The 25,230-nt window shown below is 36.9% G+C and overlaps 1 protein-coding gene and 1 long non-coding RNA gene across 42 annotated transcripts in view; one reads left to right on the forward strand and one right to left on the reverse strand.

Moving 5' to 3' along the window:
* The window catches only part of tenm3 (teneurin transmembrane protein 3), a 971,756-nt gene that overhangs the window by 837,685 nt on the left and 108,841 nt on the right, over positions 1-25,230 (forward strand). For all 41 annotated transcript variants that reach the window (XM_087235111.1, XM_087235107.2, XM_087235110.2 and 38 more), the window contains one exon: positions 11,927-12,049. In XM_087235111.1, coding sequence (XP_087091237.1) covers positions 11,927-12,049 — 123 coding nt within the window. The remainder of the gene's footprint in view (positions 1-11,926; positions 12,050-25,230) is intronic.
* LOC137495616 (uncharacterized) lies at positions 23,288-24,799 on the reverse strand. Its single transcript, XR_015476743.1, has 4 exons — positions 24,709-24,799; positions 23,879-23,995; positions 23,746-23,787; positions 23,288-23,423 (listed from the first exon to the last, which is right to left on the reverse strand). It is a non-coding gene; the product is annotated as an uncharacterized LOC137495616 (long non-coding RNA).

Here is a 25,230-nt window from a genome sequence, read left to right on the forward strand (position 1 = left end):
CAGCTTTTGATAATGAAAAGTTTACAAGCTTTGTGCAACCGTTAATTAACAGATATTTTTATCGTGTATATTGTTCAAATATTAAGCCACAACACTAAATTTCATCATTAATCCCCTTCAGTCTGACTGGATTATTGGCTATAAAAAGAAGCACCTTTGTGTATTAAAAAAGCAATCTAACTGTATTTGATTCATAAAGCAAGTAGTTATACTGTAAACACTTCTAAAAATGTTAAAGTGATAGTTTGTCCAAAGAAATAAAAATTTATTTACTATTTATTCACCATCAATTTTTCCAAACCTTTATGAGTTTCATCTGTTGAACAGAAAAGAAGATATTTTGAAGAAAGCTGAAAACCTGTGGTCAATAACTTCTATAGTAGGAGAAGGAAATATTAACTATAACTATAACTTTTAGGGCGACACATTGGCACAGTGGGTGGCACAATCGCCTCACAGCAAGAAGGTCGCTGGTTATCCCCATGTTCCCCCTGTGTTCCCATGGGTTTCCTCCGGGTGCTCTGGTTTCCCCCACAGTCCAAAGACTTGCGTTATAGGTGAATTGAATAAAACTAAATTGGCCGTAGTGTATGTGTGTGAATGAGAGTGTATAGATGTTTCCCAGATCTGGGGTGCAGCTGGAAGGGCATCCGCTGTGTAAAACATATGCTGAATAAGTTGGTGGTTTGTTCTGCTTTGGTTATCCCAAATTAATAAAGGGACTAAGCCAAAGGATTATGTATGAATGAATGAATGAACTATAAGGTTACTGTAAACTCATGTGATGTAATGGTTCTAGATATGCGTGTATCCTTGATTATGTATACAAATGCAAAAGAGGGCTTGAGAAAACCGAGTTCAGTGTATGCAGAGTCTTGATCGCACCGTGCCTCACACTGTCAACATTGCAGATGGAGAACATATCCTCCTCTTTGGTTTCACACAGCAAACAATGCCTCACACGTTATGCGTCAGCAGCTCTTCCAGCTACTAAGAAAACCCTCTTCTCTGTCAGTCCCATCTGGTGTGTCAGACCCCAGCCATCTCCACTAAGCCCACACCCACACAACACAAAAGACAAAGGACGGGCAAATCAGGTTTCTCTCCTTCTGTCCTTGTTCAACAGGGGTAACATAGCCACGTAGAGATTTTTCATGAACGCTCGATCAATACCATATCCTCTGTGGCTGGCTTTAAAGGGGACCTATTATGCTCCTTTTTACTAGATGTAATGCAAGTCTCAGGTGTCCCCAGGATATGTCTGTGAAATTTCAGCTCAAAATACCCCACAGGTCATTTATAATGCTGTAACAAATAAAAATAATTAGTGGTGTAAGTCCCCAAGAAGTTGATGTGCCTTTACGGCTTGTGCATTGGACACTCTGATAACAACAATAAACTTTCAAAGCAATTCTTCAATTTTAATATATGATTTTGCAGTAAATGTCTTTGCTTGTCTTAGTGCGCATATTGAAGTGTAAATACAAAAAGCCTCCATCTCACAGCACTTATTATAAGAGTATTAAACTGGCTTCAAACTCAATCACATACTGTAAACACATTTGGTTATGTCTGTGAACATAAATTGATGGAAATGAAATCTCATGTACAGTGCCGAGCATAAATAAATACACCCCTTTTCTCTTTTAAATGAAATGTTCTATAGCAGAGGTGTCCAAACTACGGCCCGTGGGCCATCTGCGGCCCGCAATCAGTTTTGTGGCGGCCCGCGAGGCTTTTTATAAATATTAATAGAATCTGGCTCGCTACACAAAAATTAACGTAATTCAATAAATAACCACTAGGTGTCGCTATGACATGCCTTCAATTAGGCAGCAGTTCCTGTTATGAAGTAAAACGAACCGACCAAACTGAAGGAAACATAATTGATAATCAGGTTTTGGCGAGCCAGTGCACAACCAAGAAAACGGAAAACGGAAAAAAATTCTACGCTGGCTAGTTATACACAGGAAACCCTTCACTGAAGGAGAATTTATATAGGAGTGTCTGATGAGTGTTTGTGTCTGTGTGATGTATGTAAAATTTGGCCCGGGACAACTTTTTTTTTTTTGCATCCGGCCTTCGGCCCAAAAAGTTTGGACACCCCTGTTCTATAGGATGCTATACAAAACAAATTATATTTGTTTATATACATAAGATATAACAAAGCAAAAACTTAAACTAATCTAATAAACAACTTAATATCACAGTTCAAAACTAAGTACTATTCAGTAAATGTTATAGTTTTGTTTTTGTTTTGTTTTTGCGTCATCTTTCTCTTCTTAAATATGTTAGGTGCACACAATCAACTAGTGGTTGAACCAGGTGTTGCACTACTGGATCAAAACACATTTTTTTTTACTCAGCTCCTCCTCTGACAAGTCCACACAATTGCAGGTTGCCAGATTGAAGTGAGTGTGCCTGATTGTCAAGCTTATAGCTGATTTAAAAGCAATGGCATGCAATAGAAGAAATATTTTTCATACTGAAGGGAATTTTTGTCCTAACCAGCACCTGAAATGTATATTTTAGACACGGCTTCTATTTCTTACAGGTTAAGAATGATCACCTCAAGTACACCTCATGTGCTTTATTCAGTTTTAAATGCTAATAATGTGATTATGAATACCAGTTTATATGACCTGCATAGCCATACTACTGAAAGCAGCAGCAGATAGTTCACCTCAGATCTTGAAAAACTTCATAACTCTGTGAATCAGTACAAACCAACACATATCAGTCGTTCAGCATGCACATATTGTTAAAAAGGTTTAATATATATCAATTAGAATGTAAACCTTAGCATTTTGCTGGAGTGCAGTGTGCGCGCTATTCTGTGCTTCTGAATGGCTGTCTTTAAAGTTCTATCGTGTTTTGTCTGGTGCAAACAGCCACTTTGCTTATTACTGCATGTAGTGTGTTGTTAGGATACGGGGTTACAATGTAACCTGCTCACCTACGTTTTCAAAATTATATTATTTGATAATTAATAACCACCTCATGTGCAAGTCTGAATTGGCATCTCATTTTGGGGTTGCTACTGTCCACCAGAGGTCGCATTTTTGGTTGCGGGCACAAGCTTTGAGAGCCTTTACTGTCTGAATGTATCAAATACACTGTTTTTTCATGAAGGCAACCCGGGGTGCTGAAATATATTTGGCTAAAGTGGCATTGGGTGGTTTAAAACAATCAAAACAAAGACAGCGGTTCTGGCACATAACTCACATTTTCAAAGCAGAATATCTGACTTTAACATTGTTTTTTAGATCAACAACAATGTTCACTTAGCATGTTTCTTAAAAATCTGCAAACATTTTTTTAAGCTTTCGAGGAGTCAAAAACGTACATACAGCACCTTTAATAAATATAAATGCATGTTTAACTGCACCAAACTATATAGTCTACATTCATAGAAAACTGGAAACAGAAAACATATTCCTTTTTAAAGGGGAAATACTCATTTATGCTTTGAACTGCATATTAGGTAAGTGACAGCAGAATACTAAACAGTATTCTTGTCTAAGCTGTTAATATGAATATAACACCCAAAGAAAAACATTCAATCACTCTCTGCTCTTGACTGAATGAGTTATTAATTTAATTGGAATAAATTTCTTACTTGAAAGCTGCAGTTGAATGCTCTTTCAAGTAGATACACATAGCAGAATGTGTAAAGAGATAAGAGCTTAGCTAATAGTGTAGATTCCATCACTAGTCAGGGGTGGAACCTGTTTCAAAGTGGAGTTAAATTGAGGTACATTGCTGAATGGCTCATCTTGAGACACTTGCTTCACATCCATTTATAAATTATATCTTGTAGGCTCATAGGATAGAAGATCTGTTAGATGCACACTTCAGAATCTTGTACTACTTAGCCCACATTCTGTTTTTTTCACATGCTAAATAAATAGTAGGGAGGTATGCCACCAAAATACTGATCAACAATTTCTGATTAACGGGCAATATAGCTAACAGAGATTGTGGATTTTTCTTTACCACTATGGGATTTTTGCACTGGGTGGTCACGTCATTTTGTTCATAAACAATAAGAAATATAATTTTGCATAATCAATCCTCTTTAATGTTGCATTTAATGTTGGTTAATGCATTTAGGCATGTAGACATGGTCAAGACCATCTGCTGCAGATCATTCCGAGCATCATACATTTGGAAGAAAGGTGATTTAAGTGACTTTGAAAGTAGCATGGTTGTTGGTGAAAAACGGGCTGGTCTGAGTATTTCAGAAACTGCTGATCTACTTAGATTTTCACGCACAAGAGAATATATCCAGTGAGGGGCAATTCTGTTTCGCAAATGTCTTGTTGATGCCAGAGGTTAGAGGAGAATGGCCATAGAAAGGCAACAGTAACTCAAATAACCACTCGTTACAACTGAGGTATGCAGAAGAGCATCTCTGAATGCACAACATGTCCAACCTTAAGGCGGATGGGCTACAGCAGCAGAAGACCAGACCAGGTGCCACTTCTGTCAGTTAAGAACAGGAAACTGAGGCTACAATGCACATAGGTTCACTAAAATAGGACAAAACAAGATTGGAAAAGCGTTGCCTGATCTGATGAGTGTCAATTTCTGCTGCGACATTCCATCTGAGTAGGGTCAGAATTTGGCATCAACAACATGAAAGCATGGATCCATCCTGCCTTGTATCAACCGTTTAGGCTGATGGTGGTGGTGTAACGGTGTGGGGGACTATTAGTAACTATTGAGCATGGTTTCAACGCCACAGCCTATCTGAGTATTGTTGCTGTCCATGTCCATAAATTAATGACCACGGTGTACCTAAACCAGTACTACTAATGTGTACCTAATAAAGTGGCCAGTGAGTGTATATATACAGTAGGCATACAGTTCAATTGGTGAAAAAAAATGTACTGAAAAAAGATCATTGTTGGTTATTTGTGAGTGCCCTCATTAAATATTTAAGAGCAATATTTTAGATCTATTTTTCCTCCATTAACTATTTTTAATGTTGCATCTTCTGAGCAGAGAGCTAATAGCCTCTCCATGTTTCTCCTAACATTGACGCCAAAATCTGAAGAAACTCATAAAAGGGCCCCAGTGGACCAAACGCCAGCCAGAGGAAGCATGGCATGCCAAGAGGTCCTCCGTCGTGTTTTAAAAGATGGAGAAGCCCTTCATAAATACTTCACAGCTTTTTGCACCTCAGAAAAGCATTTTACATTTAGGCAGAGCCAGGTAGAGTTTTTCATTCGGCCTCTGTCTCCATGAATGAATAGTGACACTCTGGAGGAAATAATAACTCAGGCTTTCCACAGTGTGCTCTTATTTTCACACGTTTGCAAGCTGCTTTGTCCTCCCACTGAATTATTTTGGAATAATTAATCGTCTGAGTCATTTTGAAAGAAAAAAAACCTACCTTTTTTTCGCAAAGTTTGAAAAGCAAGTTTTGATTGGCATTGATGGAATGTTCTTAAGATGCATTCTAACTTTTTTTCATAAATGGGTGTACAGAAATGTAGCAAGAAGTGGTTGATGATTGTAGATAGGGACAAAGAGAGTTGAGGTAATTTGTGTGGTGATTTGGAAAAGCTCAGGGGACAGCTGTCAGCGGCTGTACTCACAACCCAACACCCTGAGGGATGGAAGGACATTTGGTTTTGCCCTTGATTTATTGCTGCGGAAAGTCTTTCCTTTTTTTATTCATTGGTGTGTTTCACTTGCGGTTTAAACAACAGTTCATGACTGTCACTTTTTTCAGATTTGTTGGTGTTGCTTTTGTTTTCCTCTCACTAATTTCTGAAAATAGTTTCTCATACAGTCACAGGAAGCCAGTTTTTCCCCATCCACTTGCTAATGATCGCAAGTGACATATAATGAGAAATATGGTGCTGTATTTTAAGATGAAGCACCGCTGATTCCTTTATAGCATTGCGAGTCCCACTGGTTACATAACCGCCAATCCTGCCTCATATAAGTTGCCTTGTATTTAGCTCAACTGTAATTCTCACTGCTCTATTTGTGAACTCTAGTGCCCCGGTAAAAACTATTTTCCTCCTTCTGCACTTATTCATTCATGCACTCATTTTGCACACACCTGAGGCAGTAGCGGCCCACCTTCAAACTGATCAGGCATTGTGCTTGCCTCCATTGCCCTTTCTCTTCTCTCACCACCATGTAGATTTGCTCTTTCACTGAAGCCTGCTCTATCATTCATCGCTCTCTGTTCCCAGGGCTCATTAACAAAGCGATCCACCTCCCATGATCTTGCCCACCTTTAGCTGTTTTATGACTCGCGAGACAACTGATAGGAAAAAAATAATCCAACATCCAATTTACATTCTTTGTCAGCCGAGAGAACTCTGTGCTATTTTTTGTGTTTGCACTTGGCACATTTGTATTCTAATAGCCTGGATGTGTTCCATACACATGCATGATCGTTCCCAAATACCCCATGGCTCTTAGAACATGGGCATGCATCTTTTTAATGTTATTTTTTCACACACACATTTGTTTCAGATATGGTAACAACTGACCATCAAGCATCTGTTTCATTAACAATAAGAATCCAGCACAGAGGTGAGAGACTTTGCACATTCGTTCCTCGTTTACGATGCGAAAAGTTAATGGAGCAGCATGCTCAAAAGTGTGTCGGCGAGCAGCTCGATCTGATCAGCAGGGGGTGGCCGTCTTTCTGCCGGAGAAGTCAATACCGCCCACTCTCCCATAACCCCCTGCTTCTGCTGGGGTCAGAGTTCTGGACATCGGCTGCTCTGTGAACGGGCCGACCCAGCGGGTATCTAATTTAATGAGAGCGAAAGAGTGAGAGAGGACCAGATAGAGAGATATAAAGACAGTTTGGAGGATGAGCTTAAGGAATTTTATAAGCCAATTACTGCTCAAATACTTTAATGCCACTACGTCGCACCTCAACTCTTCTAAACTCTCTGAAGGTCTTTATTCTTCTCATTATCTCTGCGCATTGTTGGAGTGCTTTTGTTCTATAATGCCACGACAAGCTGAAGAGCTTTATCTACACGTTTTAGGGGGTACTAGAAGAAGCCAACAGTCCTGGATAACAAGCACACATAGGAAAGTTTACGCACATAAATAAACACACAAATACACCAGTGCAGAGAGAAAGAAAATGATTTATGTGGGGAGGTTTGTGTGTGCGCTCTGGGGGCATGGAGAGACCCAGTGGGGGTTGTTGGCAGGTCTAAATTACCTTTATTAGAGCCAACGTCTGCAGCTAACACTGCTGTTACTCAGAGAGAGGATCAGCCTGTCCCCTTAGAGCAGCCCACCTCACAAAGCTACCACACACACACATACAGGGACCCAATACTGTACAGCTACTCCTTTGAGATTTTCATGCATTAATGCAAGACCAAATCAACTAATGATATCACAAATCACATGAGCATTACAATTATCACTAGATCAAAGCTGGAAATGGCCTAGTAGTTAAAGAGTACTTCAGCCAAACATGAAAAATAAAAACCTTTACATCATGCTGTTTCAAACTTGTATGATATACATTGTTTTGCTGAAAAATCTAACATTTTAGGGGCTTTCACACAGAAAGCCCCCACTTTTTGGTTTCATATCAGCTCATAATTCAGAGCAGGGTTCGATCTTGCACAACTGTAACTGACTTGTACCAATACATGCCGTTGGAAACACCAGCAAAGAACTGATGACTAGCTTCATTTTATGCAATAAGAATTATCACTTTTTTTGCTATAAAATTAAAATATGTAAAGATAATAATGTCAATTCAGCTCCAAATATATGGAATAATATCGCTGTCATAAGTATTTTGTGCAAGAATAAAATTCATGCATCTGTAATTATAAAAACGTAAAGGAAAACAGAACTTACATGTAATTTTACCAAGGTACAATTCCAAAATCTGTAATTAGAACAGACACAGATACAACATTTTCTTTGTCTTGATATGACTGATAAATTTACGATAGGTGTACTTAACAAAGACGAAATACAGTTTCACCATGGACACAACGTCCTGATTACGAGTACGAATCAAAAAGCGAGACTCCACTGTCAAAATTACGTCATCACTGTCACAGGCATTAATAAACAAACGAGAGCCATCAATCACAACAGCCCGTTCTTAATTTTGATTCTGTAAAATGTCCCAGAAACACAGCGAAAATGGACCTCATTAAGTCTCAACCTTAATTACAGCTCCAGACGAACATTTCTCAAAGAGGGAATAACAAAAATCTTACCTGAGACGGTGTGTGGGAGCATGAGTGCCCAGCAAGCGCACCGTTGTGATCGATGGCTCTCGCTTGTTTATCAATGCCTGTGAGAGCGATGACGTAATTTTGACAGTGGAGTGTTGCTTTTTTATTCATACTTGTAATCAGGTCGTCGTGTCCATGGTGAAACTGTATTTCATGTTTGTAAGGTACACTCATCGTGAATTTATCAGTCACTTACAAACAAACAAAGAAAATGTTGTATCTGTGTTTGTTCTAATCACAGATTTTAGAATTGTACCTTCGTAAAATTACGATTACCTTCCGTTTTCCTTTATGTTTCTATATTTACAGATGCTTGAATTTTATTCACGCACCAAATATTTATGATATCGATTTTATTCCATACAAATAAGGCAAATCCATCTTCTAATCTTGTCCTCCGCTACTGTGCTTCACACATCATTAATCCACAGATATAAAATATCTCAATCTGCTTTATTTTATCTCACACCAGGCATTTTCCACCATGAAGCTTAGTAGCTGTTGGTCACTGTATGTTTGAAATGTATAAACAGCAACATTATTCAAATATTTCTTCAAAACACAAACATATTATCAACCACGTATGAAATGGCAGCTTCAATACAATGCTTTTAATCCAACATTGAAAGCTTCCATGCCTGCAAAATGAATAGCCAGTCTATTCTTCTATTATACGTATCTATGTGCAGTACTTTTGTCAACCTCATGACATTTTCATGCACTTCCACATGGTTTAGAGCCAACCACTTCCCCATGTAAGGATCAGGCATCATGATGGCTTAGTTCCTATACAGCTTCCTACAGATGGTACACTATTCTGTATGACCTTTCCAGGCATGTGCTTTCCAGCCATCACCAAGGAAACAAAACATGCTAAAATTGGGTGCTGATTCAATCAGGCCGTCATGCTACCCACAGGGAACTGTTGCAGAAACTGAAGAACCGAAAATGTTTGGCAAACCCACTATGAATTGTAGCCAGTTGTGTTTCCAACCACACCTGAACTGAACCTTGTGTAGATATACAGGCCCACTGTGTTTTTTAAACCCTTAAATCCTGACATGCACACGTTTACTGAACCCTTCTCTCTTGCATTCTCGTCAAGCTGAACAACTGCCAAATCATAGACCAGTTAAGAACATTCAGACATTTCAGGAACAACTGAAATGAGACAGCGAAAGCAGCTGTCTAAACATATTACTCTACAGCACAAGCACACACTCTTTCCAGTTTCTAATACCCAATTCATGAGCTGAAGCGAATGTACAATCTTGGAGCTGTTTAAACACAAAAACGTGAGTCACGATGAATGAATTGGTATTTACACTTTACACTTGACACATAACAACAACCTTTTAAAGAGCTTCTGAATAAAGCACAAACAGATCAATACAGGACATCTGTGCAGTCTTCTTTCAAAAGGTCTTTTTATGGGGCATTGATTACACAACATGTCTGTAATTAATTCTTCACAGAGTATACACATTCAAAGCAATAACTGCGACCGACAATTCTCCTGCATTGTTTTGTATGTTCTTGTGAAATGGCTTCAGAAACAAACAAAACTGTGTGTAAATATAGGGCTGTTCTTGAACGACATAAAAGTTGTTTGTTGGCATTGAAGGTTCCATAAAGACTTTAAAGAAAGAAAAGTAAATAAAATGTTCTTTACATTTAGAAATGTTATTTTAAGAAATGATCAGTGAAAGACAGTGTTAGGGAATAGCACGCTACTAGTAATGCATTAATGTAATGGCATTACTTTTCACAATAACTAATACTGTAGTGCATTACTTTTTAAATATATTAATTTTGTTATCGTTACAATATGATGCGTTTGTCTGTTACTAAATTGATAAATTTAGGCTGCACTCTAGCCTACACCTTCTTATTACAGTGGCAAAACATTATGGGATTGGTGGATGCCAATTAACCCCCGCGAGGAAAGACGCGTCGTGTATGAGGCGCTAGACTGGACAAAAGTCAGTCGAAACCAGAGATTGAATGTGCGCAAGAAACACCAAGTGCGCACGAGAAAGACTGAATGTGCACAAGGTGTGCGCGCCAGAGTAACCGAGAGACTATTAACATTACTATTTTAAATTACTATTACTAGTAATACTATGTTTATTGTTTCAAATAAATAAGCACACATTTGTTATCTGTATAAAAAAATTAGACCCATTAACATATTTCTGTTATATTTCAGAACACGTTATTTAAAATGTAGGGTTTTATTGCTTAGAAAAAAAATGCTGTGATTTAATTTTTATTGTTTTACATGTTTTTATAGCTGTTATACAACAGCAGATTTTGCTCTTTGAATATACACAGCATAAGCTGCTGACATGCCACATTTAATTTGTGGTTAGTTTAAAAATTGCTTATCATTTTCATTTTTGAGCAGCTGTTATGTTTTTGTTTTGTTTAAAATGCATCAAATTTTTTGGTTGTCTATAAAAGCAGTTTCACCAAATTGATTCTGATTGATGATTCAGATTATTTTAATTTATTTACTTAATAAAGGTTTTGTGTTTGTTGTATATTGTTGCTAGTTTTCATAATCTATGAAGGAACATGTTTAAGGGTTAAACACAAATTTTTATGATGCCGAAGCAACTTTAGTTTTTGTTTCTGAATATATTATTCAGCTGGTTTATCACCCTGTGATATTTTTATTTTTGTGCTGCTGGTCTGACTTAAATAAATTAGTATTTAAATATGACTTTTTGTTTTGGTGTGTCTTGTGTTTTAGTTGTGAGAATGCAAATTTATTAAAACTGTGAAGTTGATCAACAGTGTAGCACTAAAGTGACGTTATAAGGGCATTAATGGGATCATTAAAAATGTTGTTTGGAAAAGTAACTCAGAAATTACCCTTAATGGTGTGAGTAATCGATAAAGGTATTGAGTTACTTTTTGAATGATGTAACTGTAACTAGTTACTATTTTTCAGTAACTAGCACAACTCTCCCAAAAGATCTCTGCATAACCCTTAAATGCTTTTTCTATGGCATCACTCCGAATTTGGTGTTTGCTAAATTCTGCTATTGTGTCGTTTAAGTGATAGGTTACAGGACAGTAGGGCTTGATCATTTTTTATTACAAAAAAATGTCCTTTTTCATTTTGTGATAACTTTAAAGCAAAATAAGTATTTATGTTTACCAAGGCAAGTCCCACTATTAATCTTTGTGTTGCCCAAATGACTCCTCAAAAAATTTGGTTTGGGTAAGAAGTAGATTGCTGCTAACTTTTTAATTAATTAAGTCTTTGATTAAATTTGTGGACAGTAAGGTTCCCCTAGACTTTGAAAGATAAACAAGACCAAGAAAAAAAGGTAACACTATATTTTAACATGTCCTTGTTACACATGTTCAATGTACTTGTAGTTACAATTATTAATGCGTACAACTAACCTTAAACCTAACCCACATTCCACACAGTAAGTACATGTAATTATATAATATTTCTCAGTAGTTAAATGAATAGTTACTCTGTATCAAGGACAGTTTAAAATAAACCTAAGGGCTAATTTCTAACCATCTAGAATAAAACCACATTAGTTTTATCCCAGCTTTCCCATTATGTTGTTTTAATTCTCTCTGAATCCATTGCATCCTGGTTCTTTATTCTTAAATGTTAATTTCTCTCTCTTGTGTCTCTTTCTTTATAGCCATGCATCTCTTTGGACTGAATTGGCAGCTGCAGGAGACGGAGGGCTATGCTTTTGAGAACGGCCAGGTCAAATCTGACTCCACAGCAACCAACGCAGTTACTGCCCTGTCTACTGAGAACAGTAAGGGTCAACCACACAAACACCCGCTCACGCACAAATGCAGAATACAGCACAGGCACAATCCGCTCAAGCCCCTTCTCTAGCACAAAAAACGCATTTGCATTTAGTAAACAGGCAGAAGAACACACACACAGTAATAGGCTCGAGAAAATTACCAAACAGACTCCCTCCTACACAAGTGCACCTTTAGGACCCTCTGCCATGAAGACCCACACTCCCTTAAATAAACATAACTGGAGCTAAACAAACACCCTAACCAGACCCTCCTCCTGAGCCGCAAACACACCCACACACAAATGGAAATCACACACTCCAAAACCATTTTGTTTGCACTATGCCATCTTTACTGGCACTCGGATGTGCATTTCAGTGATCTGGGATGAGCATAAACCTCTCAGTGTGTTTGAGAGCAACAGGCTTACATTCCTCAGCATTTAAACACTAGTCTTACAGTATCAGGGCGGCTGCTTTGATGTGCCGGCTGTCACGGCACTTGCAGACACGTCCTGGAACATTCTGGGAATAAGGATGATGAGCCAAAAAACACGTTTAGGTGAAAATATAAAGTTCAAAGAAGAGAGTGTTTTAATGGGAGTATATAATAGGGCTGTGTGTGTGCAGAATGCACAATAAATGGGTTTTGAGATTGTCTGAACCATTCAGACCATGAATTCAAGTAGTGTGGATTCTGAGATGCCCTGGCATTCCACCTAGAATCTTTCTCCTTTTTTTATCCGTCCTCCTCCTCCCTCCTCTCTCCCTCTCTCTCTGTCTGTGCTCTTGAAAGAAGGATTCACTCTGTCCCTAATATTAGCTGCCACACAAACCCACTGACCAGTGAAATGGAGTGCCATTTTATTGTGCACTCAGGAACATGCACTGGCTGCATTCACACAGCAGCAGAATAAGACTGTCTGTCAGGGTTTTGTATTGCGCTAAATACAGTTATAGTCATGCTTAGCATGGTTCTAAACATAACTACCAATTTTCATTATTAACACCTGCATTTTAAGTGTGAGTGCAGTGAATCTGTGCTGTGTGTTAATGCACTGTAACCCCACAAGGCTGCAATTATAGTCTCGCTGCAAAAAGTGAATTTCTTACACATTATTTTGTCTTGTTTTCCAGCATATTTGTTTAAACATTGTCATAATGAAAGAGAAATAACTTAAGATTTTTTGTTCTGTAATTGTGATAGATGTCTGGGTAAAAAAAGCCTTACAGACAAAACAAAAATTGTTCTCATGTTTAGTCAGATGTTTAAATTGCACTTTAAATATGTGAAACACTAGAACGTTAGAGCACATTAATAAACATTAGAGCACATGAGAGCATGTAGCCACATTTGGAAAGCCACAAAACTACAGGTTTTACTTGTGTTTCATGTGCGTTTCACTCTTTCACTTTCATTATACATACAGTTGAAGTCAGAATTATTAGCTCCCTGAATTATTAGCCCCCTTGTTTATTTTTTTCCTTAATTTCTGTTTAACGGAGAGATCATTTTTTTCCAACACATTTCTAAACATAATAGTTTTAAAACTATTAAATAACTGATTTATTTTATCTTTGCCATGATGACGGCACATAATATTTACAATATATTTTTCAAGACACTTCTATACAGCTTAAAATGACATTTAAAGACTTAACTAGGCAGGTTAGGGTAATTAGGCAAGTTATTGTATAACAATGGTTTGTTCTGTAGAGCATCAAATTATATATATATAATATATATAATAATAATAATAGTGACCTTAAAATGGATTTGAAAAAATGTAAAACTGCTTTTATTCTAATCAAAATAAAACAAATCAGACTTTCTCCTGAAGAAAAATATATTATCAGACATACTGTGTAAATGTTCTTGCTCTGTTAAACATCATTTGGGAAATATTTAAAAAAGAAAACAAAAATCAAAGGGGGGCTAATAATTCTGACTTCAACTGTATATACAGGGCTTAACATTAACACCTGCCAAATACGGATAGATTTTAGCTGTGGCGGGTTGGACAGACACTCCCCACACTAGCCACTCTGGAAACAATATAATGTAAGTGGTGTAAGAAAGATAATCTTTCATTTTAATTGTTTATTTTTCTTTTATTTTCTGTTTATTTTTATTTTAAATGACATAAAAATTACCTTTTTCATATTATTGGATATTAAATGTTTCTGTCATACAGCCTAATGCATGTATTTTTTTCACCTAGTGTCTGTTGTTTCACAAAAACACAGATATGTTTAATTTAAGGGTTTTCCATTCATTCCATGTCTCTCCTCCAGATCTGCTCCCATCAGTTTTGTCGTCTGGTCATGACCCACATGCTGCGCTCTACACTAAAAATTGAAAACCACTGTCAGCTAATTAAGCTTTGACGGATGAACTCGCACCTCGACTTATTTATTAAATAACACTGTGTCAGTTGTGATAAGCCATGGCGCTGTTATGGAAGTCACTATCTTTGATATTGACTGTCACTATGGCTACCAACATAAGAACAGAATGGGGGTTGACTTCTGCTATTCATTTATACATTGATTTCTGTTATTCAACTCACTCCTGTGGGCTGTAAGGCATCCCGAACACCTGTTCTGATAAATGGTGTGTAAATTCAGCTGTCAGTCTTAAACAGAGGTACACTGATAGTACACGCAGCACACAAAGAAAACTGCTTGCTTTCACTAATGCATGCCTGCCAGAGTCTGACTGCAATAGAATGGTAAAGCTTGTACCATTTGAATTAAAATATGATATGGTAAAATAAACAAATTTGCAAAGTAAAATATTTGTATTATTTTGTAACCTCCAAATGTGACAGATTCAGTAGGTTTTCTGTCTATTCTGCATATTTAATTCGTTTTCATTGTGGGCGGAGCTACACAGGGTGCAACTTCCGAAATTCTTTGTTTATTTGCCATAGTTGTGGCAAAGTAAAAGATTCACATCAAAGCCCAGATATATTTAAACAAAGTTATTTCTTCATTCTTTGTTAAGAGCAAAAGGAAGTTTTAAAATACGGTTTAATGGTTTATCGCTCCAACTCTGCAGTAGATGGAGTTGTACATTTATCACGTTCTTTGTATGTCTGCCTGTAAACAACAATGATGGTGGCTGTGAGAGAAGTTTTGTAAGCATCTGAGATGAGTTGTATTCATCTGTCAAAACAAACTCAAAAATACATTTTAAAAACTTAATTTCTGCCTGATTAGTTTGAAATGGTTTTGTTTCAATTTGTTTTTCAGTTTGGTTTGAAGTATATTTAAAGGTGCTGTATGTAAGTTTTTGACTTTTCTAAAGCATAAAAATACCATATGTTTGCAGATATTTCAGAAACATGCTAAGTGAACATTCTTGTTTATCTGAAAAAGTCAGATATTCTGCTTTGAATATCTGCGATACATGCTGGAACAACATCTTTTTTTTTTTTTTTCGTTCTTTTAACCCGCACAGTGCCAGTTTAACCAATCATATTTTTGCACCCCAGGTTGCCTTGTTGGAAAACTACATATTTCAATCATTCAGTCAGGAAGGCTCTCAAAGTGTGTGTCCGTGACCGTAATGTGACCTCTGGTGGACAGTAGCCATTCAAAACGAAACGTACACATGAGGTGGTTATAAATTAGCAAACAATATAAATATTACAAACGTAAACATTAGGTGAGCAGAATACATTTTAACCCTGTATCCTAACAACACGGTTAGTGATGAAATTTGCATAGATAAGCAATTTGGCTGTTTGCACCAGACAAAACACAACAGAAATTTAAATACAGCCAATGAGAAGCACAGAATAGTGCACTTACTGCACTCCAACAAAATTGTAAGGTTTACAATCTAATCAATACATATTAACCGTTTTTAACATTAATAAATGTAGATGCTGAATCACTGACATGTTGGTTTACATTAAGTCTAGTTTTAAAGTTAAATTTAAAAAAAATTTATTTTATTTTTCAAGATCTGAGGGGAACTATCTGCTGCTGCTTTAAGTAGTATGGCAATTAATGTCATGGGAAATGGCATACAAACTTACATTTTTAGCATTTAACTTTGAATAAAGCACATGAGGTGTACTGAGGTAAACATTGTCAGTTTGTCCTTTTGTTCAGCTGCAACAAATAGAAGCCGTTTGTAAAATCTAAATTTCAGGTGTTGATTAGGACAAAATCTCTATTTAATATGGAGAATATTTCTTCTATCACGTGTCGTTGTGTTGCATTTATTTGGAACACTTAAATCAACCTTTAGTCCTAATAGCTCGTTCCTGTTGATGTCAATCTGGCCACCTGCACTTGCGTGTGTTTTGAACCAGTCAAACTTCACACTGCACCTATAAAATACAGCTGATAGCTTTTTTTATTCAGCAGAGCATAAGATGATTAAAAGCATATGCTAAATAACCGTAATGATAAGAAAAAAATAACTTCACATAAATAGTCACTATCATTTTCTCCCACCCACAGGCAGGTGTATTCCCACTAGGTCTTCCTCACTTAAGAACTAATTCAAGCACTCACACACTCACAGAGGGACACACACTCATGCTGTGAAGATAGATGGCCATTTGTTTGAAGGCCATTATGATGATGCGCCATACAGTAATGTGTTTGTTCTTGAGGTGATGGACGTGTCCGCGCTTTCAGTGATGCAGCATGTTTTGCATCGGTTATAGGATATTTTCATGCTCCACCATGCCATCAGCAGAGTTAGGAAATTGGATGTGCTTTTATGAATTGGTCATAAATTACAGGTAAATTGATCGTGATGCAGTTATATAGGCGTCAGTGGCTGTTTAGTAACACAGCAAAGGGGGAAGTCATTCATCTCCGCTTAAGCAGCAGTGACACAATCAGGTTAAGTTTATTTCAGCAGAATTTGCATTCAGCTTAGTCTGTCTTTTGTTTCTGAGCTCAAGCTGCGTCTTGCTTTTTCTCTCACTGAAAGAAATAAAAAATCTGTATGCCATTGAGTGCATGGCAATGTTAATGTATTAAGAGGGCAAGAAAATTTGCTATGGCAAAAGCTTCCAGCGGTGGGTCTTTAGTCTGCTGTGAGGGCCAAACAGAATGACGGGGGTCCTGTAGAAGAGCAGCTAGTTAATGAAGCCATCAGCAATGCGTACAATCACACGGCTTACTCTCAATCAATACAGACAGCAGCAACACCCCCAGCTCCTTCAGTTAACCTTGATCTGTGTGTGCGTGTTCCCAGCAACAACACCACCGACGCTGTCTGTAAAGGACTTTTCACTCATTTATCCAGACAACAAAGCAAAACCTACAATTAGTACATGTCTACAGCATACATGTGCATATATATATATATATATATATATATATATATATATATATATATATATATATATATATATATATATATATATATATATATATAGACTTAATGACATGAATATTACATCCAGTGTGTTTTTAGAGTCACTTGTTCTTAACAGAGTTAGCAAAATAGCAGATATATACAGATTTTTGTTGTATTTTTATGGAGTAGGTGACAATACAAAATTTTGGAGTTAATTTAAATATGTATTTTGGTCCCACTTTATATTGTGGCCTTAACTAATATGTACTTACACAGGAGTTAATAGTTTGTTACAATGCACTTATTGTGTAAATACATGTGTTTATTGTGTACTTATGCGTAATTAAATACATGTATGTAATTACATCTGTAATAACTTTTGTAATTACATTTGTAAATACACCGTTGACCATCCCTTACACCTTAACCCACCCTTAAACCTACCCATACCACCAAACCTGTCCATAACCCAACCTCTATCCCAACTCAAAAGCACCACAAGTGTTCTCAAATACATTATAAACACACTAAGTACAATGTATTTATTTTTTGATGTAAGTACATAGTAGTTAAGGACACTTAATATAAAGTGGGACCTGTAATTTTTTTTCAAATTCCTATGCAGGTAAATTTCACTCCTCTGACCTCTAAAGGGGCTCTAGTGACAGAAGCTGGCCATGGTCTTTAGCCTCCTTGTTAGAGCAACCGACTCCCAAAGAATCAACACTTCGGTTCCAGCTCAGACAGGGTTGGGTGCAGCAGGACTGTTACATGTGGGGGCTCGTCCAGGATGGGAGTGAGGTTTGGGGGGGTGAGTGTAACGGAGGCCAGCTAGCAAAGTGCTATACAGCAACTTACTATGAGTACTTTTTAGTTTATCCCAAATACAGTATAAGCATTATTGATATTACAATTTAAGTGTATGTGACCACTCAATACAAGCCTCAAGTTCAAGTATCAGAATCAGAATCTTTATTGTCATTGTACAAAATACAACAGAATTTATGTTTGCCCTTCCATTTAGTGCAGTCCTAATTGTCTAAAACAACAACAATAACAAGAGATAAAAGGTAAAAAAGCAACAATAACTATAAAAGTTGTAACAATCCAATGTTAGAAGTGTGTATAAAGTGGCAAGTGCATTTTCTAGCAGCTTTGAAGTTTAAAAGTGAATAAAATGTTAGCCTGAAAGGCATGCAATTGAATGTCCATGTGTAGAAACTGTGAGTAGTCCGTGCAAAAGTCTGTGTTGTTTTGAAAATAGCCTCAAATTGACACTTATGACTTATATGTTTTATGAAGCCATGATATGTTTTTTCTTTCAAGCTCTTCTTTAGAAATTGGAGTCTTGGAGCCATATACAGTGTGTCTTATTGATTTGATCCATCCTTATCCTCATTGTCCAATTAGACAAGAGTGTTGCTCTGTGTCGAAATACAGAAAATGTTCCTCAAGTTGTTAATGTCAGCTAATTAAGCATTCTGACACACGAAATACAACACTGCTCCTAATGTTATATGGATTTTATACTATAAATAAAAAATCCGTTTTTATCCTCTTAAATGAACTGGAACTAACTGCTGTATAATTATACCCAACAACAAACCGTGACCTCTATCTGTAAACACGTCTTATAGAATCTTTTTCAGTTAATTAACACATTATTTCACTATTTCATGAACCATTTATCCTCACAAGTATGCCCCTGCAAGCTTTTGTCAAAATTAATATTTTTCTAATAAGATTTTGAGACATTTCATCTGCACAAGGTGAAAAAACTGCCCACACACAGACATGAATAGAGCAGATACAGCAAATCCACATAGACACATATTTCCCTATAATACACATGGTGCAATGCGTCTCCAGGCACGACACAATCGGTTTTTGCTTATTTCAGCTTGGTGCAGGTATCGTTTTTACATCCTGCACACTGTTGTTTAAATAGAAAATATTTTTTTTATATAGAGCATGTTAGTAAAATGCACCTGTATGCAGGTCCATGCATGTTATTACACATACAGGGACACACAAACATCTTTAAATATGAAAAGTTAAGGGATCTGAATGGTTCAATAATCTAAAATGTTAAGGTTTTCTACTTACAAAGTCCAACATGAAATTAGTAAATGTAAAAATGGCAAGACTACAACTCTCTCCTAAAGGTAAATGGGAGATGAGACTCTTGGTTTAATGTTTGCTAGGCCCAAAACACACCCATAACTCATTAACGCCCAATTCACATGGGGCTACAGCATCAACGCTTGACAGAAAGTGTTTCTGAATTGGGGCTGACGCTATCATCATAGCAGTGTCAGCCAATTAAATTATAGTCCTGTCTTCTGTCTGAGCTGGGGTACTTGCACAGCGCAATCTGAGTGACTGACGCTTCCGTTGGCACTTGAAAAGTTGAGAATTTCCCAACTTCTCCTGGCGATGGATCCACAGTTCAGTTCAGCTGGGCGTGACGTCATCCATTAAAAGTAAATGGGAAGCTTTGACACTGATGCCCTGTGTAAATAGGCTTTAAGCCTTAAAGATGTTCAGGTCCGTGGGACCCATTTTAATTCATTCATTCATTCATTCATTTATTTTCTTTTTGGCTTAGTCCCTTTATTAATTTGGGGTCGCCACAGTGGAATTAACCGCCAACTTATCCAACATATGTCTTATGCACTTTCAGCTGCAATTTAGCTTACCAAATTCCCCTTTAGCGCATACTTTTGAAACCCACGCAAACACAGGGAGAACATGAGTGCTCTACACAGAACTGCTAACTGACCCAGCCGAGGCTTGAACCAGCGACCTTCTTGCTGTGTGAGGTGATTGTGCTACCCCTGCGCCACGGTGCTGCCCCGACCCATTTTCATTTTTTACAAAAATAAAAATTATACAAGTATTAGTTGTTTATCAGACTCCTTACTCTTGGCTCATTTTCTATAAATCATTATAATGTTTCAATGACAACACTGTATACTTCCTAGCACATTTATATTATATACAGGATATTAGAGTCCAGTAGACCCAGGGTTAAAGTGTTGAAATTGTAGGTCAAGGGCAACATCTGTTAGCATCTTTAGACCAACCATTTTTCCCATCCTCAAAATAGCAAAAGTGGATTTGGACATGCACTAGTGTACCTGTGCACTTTAGACATGTGATTCAATCGTTCAATTAGAGCCTTTGCTCTTACTCACAGACTGAACTTGCTGTATATAACATGTAGGAATGTTTGACTTACACAACTGCTGTAGACCCTTTGAAATATCTACACACTCTCACTCATTTGTCCATCTCTTCTTCACCATTGAAAAAATAGCTAGTAATAACTGAGCTGAAGACCAGCCATTGTCAAATGCAGTTCACCTTTCTTTGAGAGACAGGTGACCCAAAACCACTCACTCCATAGCAGGGCTTCAAGTGTGTGTGTTTTTTTGAAAGCAGGGACAAAAGCATCAGTGCAGCTTCTGTCCTAAATGACAGGATGTGCTTTAGATTACCTGCCTCTCTTCAGATGTGCATGCGTTCTTGTGCAACCAGGACTGTAGGGAATGACATTAGCATATGAGGGCTTGCTGTTTTTTAAGAGATTGATTTCCATAAACACTGCGAAATGAAAGCAGTCCAGCCATTTTAATTTTCAGAACATAATTTGCTGTACTCCGCTCTCTCCTTTGTATTCATACACACACTCTTCAGAGACTTCGCCATCCTCACACAGATGTATGAAAGCTGCCTTCTTGCACTCGAAACTGAATTTAATCCTATTTTTTATCTCCTGTGCCTGGAGGTGGAACGTAATGTTGCATTTAGCATTGTTTCGCAGGGCCTTATTTATGTGCTGCACCGTTCTGAAACAAATCATCTGAGCGTCTGTGTATTCAGTCCCTATGCAGTAACTAAGAGAGGCGAGCATGACACGCTCTTAATGAATATACCACCACTTCGGCTAATGCACACGCAGATGCACTTCCACAGGCTGCAGTGAATTAAAAACTGCTCAAGTGACTTTTCTGAAAGTCATAAAGAGGTGCTAAATCTGCAGCTGAATGTGTTTGGAACAAGGGAAGACACTTGGCAAAATCGCACGTGGTGATGTTAATATCTCTCAGTGCCCATCAGAAATGGTGTGAGAGAGAGAGAGATGGGTGATGAAAGTGAAAGCATATGGAGGAAGTGTTGAGAAGGGAGTGAGTAATAGGTATGAAGTGAGAGAGGCAGAAACAAATGAATTAAAAGGGAAATTGAGGACAGGTGGAGGGCAGAGAGAGAGAGAGAGAGATGAGATCGATCATATTAGTGTCTTGAATTTAGTCTCATACACTGTTAGACATTTCAAAGGGTTTTTACAGTAACTTACTGGCAACACTGTTGCCAGTAAGTTACTGTATTTTAGATTTACAGTATACAACTGTAAATCCGTTTACAGCATGTTACCGTAGTGTCTGAAAATGGTTAACTACTGTAAAAACCTAAGTTAACAGTTAGCTACTGTAAACCTTTTAATTTTGTCCTAAATATTTTATAATATAATTTTATTAATATTATTTTAATACTATAGACCTAAAAAAGACACAATTACAAAATATTAACAAAATAAACACTCTTTATTTAAAACATTGGAGATGCTTAACCCAAGCTTAAAAATGTGTAAAAACATTACATTTCAATCATTCAAAATATTTTATTTTAAGAAAAAAAACATTGAAAATGACAAAGCACATTAACATACATGTACAAAACTAATTTAAGTGTCTGACCTGCATATTGTTGAGAAAAAAAAAAACAATTGTACTAAGTACTACTGACATTAAACCAGACACAATTACAAAATATTCCATTCTTTAAAACATTAATAATGCTTAAAGCATTTAAGGAAAATGTGTGAAAATTACATTAAGCAATAAAATCAACACATTAAAAATAAATCAATCACACAAAGCACTAGAACATACATGTACAATAAAAATTTAAACTTCTGAATTGCATATTGTTGGAAAAATAAATATTTGTAACTATTAGCCGACTCAGAAACAACCCAACTTTAAAATATTACTAGTTCTGGTGTCAAATGCTCAACAAGGTCTGAATTCACATGTTCAAATGCAATTCATCTTTATTTCTATTGCACTTTTACAATGTAGATCAATGATGTCAAAGCAGCTTAACATAGAAGTTCTTGTAAATTGAAGCTGCTTCAGTCCAGTTTTCAGAATTGAAGCAGTAAATGTCACTGCTGAAAGTCCAAACACTGAAGAGCAAATCCACCGATCCACCAATCGTAGCCAAGTGATCCAGTGGTGACAGTGGCATGGAACAAACTTCACCAACTGACAAAAGTGTAGAATAAAATCCCTTGAGAGATACCAGGCTCAGTTGGGCACGACCAGTTCTCCTCTAGCCAAACTTGTGCAAGGCCGCAGTCTAGGCACCGGAGGCTTGAAAGTTCACCAGCGGGTGGTCAGGCTGGCCCATTGGATCAATGCGGAAACTCATTGATCACGTGTGTCTTTTAGGATTCACTCCTCCATGACCACCACAGCATCTGGTCAGGATTTGGCCCAGTCCCGGATTATGAAGACCTCTGGATAAGGAGAAACAGACTAACATAAGCATAGAAGAAGCTTGTTTAAAAAAAATAAATCATATACTGGTTAATTATTTTGAAGCATGGCAGCTAGGTTGGGCTAGTTTTCAGCTGGTACTGAGCAACTGGCTCCTGCTCATAACCTGCTCACTACCATGTTTAAAAGATAACTAACCAGAATGTCCTGTTTATTTTTTCCCTAACAAGGTTTTACAAAAACATTGTAGCATTTGTGATGGGTTGATTCACTGCAGGACAGATTAGACTATTTGTTTTATGTATTCCTAATAAACTAAAACTGACTGAATACTGATACAACTATTGAGAGTGTCTCACCTAATCCAAGTTCTCAGTTAGCTGGTGAAAGAAGGATAACTCACTGTTGTTCATGGTTGTCATTCTCTTCACTACTTCTCCTGCTATCTTCTGGCTCACTCTGGTTGTTGCTGTGCATTTTGTTTCATCCTCTGGAATTATTTATATAAAAATTTGTATTATTTTATTTATTACAAAATATTTAGGCAACATGAAATGGGGAAAAAGACATTTGATACATAGACAAATGCATGTATCCCAATACTAATTATTGTATTTTGAAATGTCTGACCCATGACAGACCTCAATCTGCTCAAAAATATTATAAACAAAGATGGAAAAAAACCCTACTAAATAGTTTAATAAAAAAGGGAAAAAGATTTTTTTTATTTAGCTAGCAACTAAACATGTGACACATTTGGTATTAAAAGTAACGTTACTATATTGAGAAACAAATAGATGTACAGTACTTACTGTTGTATGAGGTCCAGTTTGCACAGGCAGGCTCCCAGTATTCTATATTGAGACCACAAAAAAGCCAAAAATACAGATAAGAATACCATGCTACAATCCACAACCTCCACACAACTTTTTTTTATTTGTTTACCTTGGTTGCTTACTGGTCTTGCTTATTTTTTAAGCATAAGGCTGTGCTGATCAAGATGTTCCTCCGAAATGCTGTTTGTTTCTTCAGACAAAACCTGCTGCTGTGCCAGTGCCATATCTAAACAGAAAAAATATATAATGGTAACAATTATGTTAAACCAAATGTCAAGAGTTGTGATAAAAAATAATTAGCAAACAATAAATAGCAAAAATGTGGTTATTAGCATAATGCATAGAGGTAAAATTGGTTTTATATTAGCAGATTCAGACTTCCCCCTTAATAATTTAATTTCATAAAAGTATTATTTGCAAACTCTAAATAGCGAAATCATTTTAGCAGCTAATGACTATCAAAGTACAACATGCTCACGGTCAAATAAACAGTGTTAATGTTGATTTCAAGTCATACTGGCATGCTAATTCTGATCGAATATTCAAAGTAACATGGTAAACAGTATAGAGTCTTCTAAATGAACGAATGTGCGAATATAAAACCAACTTTACCTCTATGCATATTGTATAGATTTACGTTAACGTTCTTATAGGTTACGTCGCGATGTTATTTTCTCAAGCTAACGTTATAAGTTACTCTAAACCAGAGAAAAATAAGTTCACAACGTCTAATATATATAGTATTAATCAATATAAGTTAAACGTTGCAAGTTAAAATGAGTTTGAGTCCAATGATCAGTATAAACTTAGCTCAGTTTAGCTAACAGTTAACATTACCATTTTAAGATCGCTTCAGCCAATGTTGCCGAGCAAACAAATGCTAATAGAGGTGCTCAAATCAATGTCGAGTGTTGTCAGCACAGACAGACGCGCTTTTACCTGGATTATTTGATGGTCTTTCATTCATATTCTTCTGAAAACACTCTCTGCCGGACCGTTGTCTCGTTCTAAGTGTCCTCCAAAACTGTCTGCATACCTCTGGTTCCCTCCTAAACCAAAACCCGCTGCAACACCGGTTCCTATGTAAATAAATAAAAAGATATGACGAGAACAATGGCTAATAGTCATAAACAGTCTTATTTAAAGTAATAGTAGTGTATAATGTAATAAATTAAATAAAGGTAACATCTTAATAGATGATATATTTCTCAAATGGGCAAAATAACGCCAAGCCAGAGAAAATAATAATAGCCAACTTTATACTTTACTTTGTTCTATTCTCGTCCACAAAACATTCTGTAAAATGAAACACTGCCTCAGCTTACCAGAGTAAAGTTTGTTAAATCCAGTATGTTCTTCAGGCACACTAATAAATTGTCCTCCAGAATTGCTCCAGGGTCCTCAGGCAAAATGTGGTGCAGAGTAGTCGAATCGCCGCAAGGTGGCGTTGAAGCAGTTGTG

The sequence above is a fragment of the Danio rerio genome, chromosome 1, assembly GCF_052040795.2.
Source record: "Danio rerio strain M-AB ecotype USA chromosome 1, GRCz13ab, whole genome shotgun sequence".
In the NCBI taxonomy this organism is placed as follows: Eukaryota; Metazoa; Chordata; class Actinopteri; order Cypriniformes; family Danionidae; genus Danio; species Danio rerio.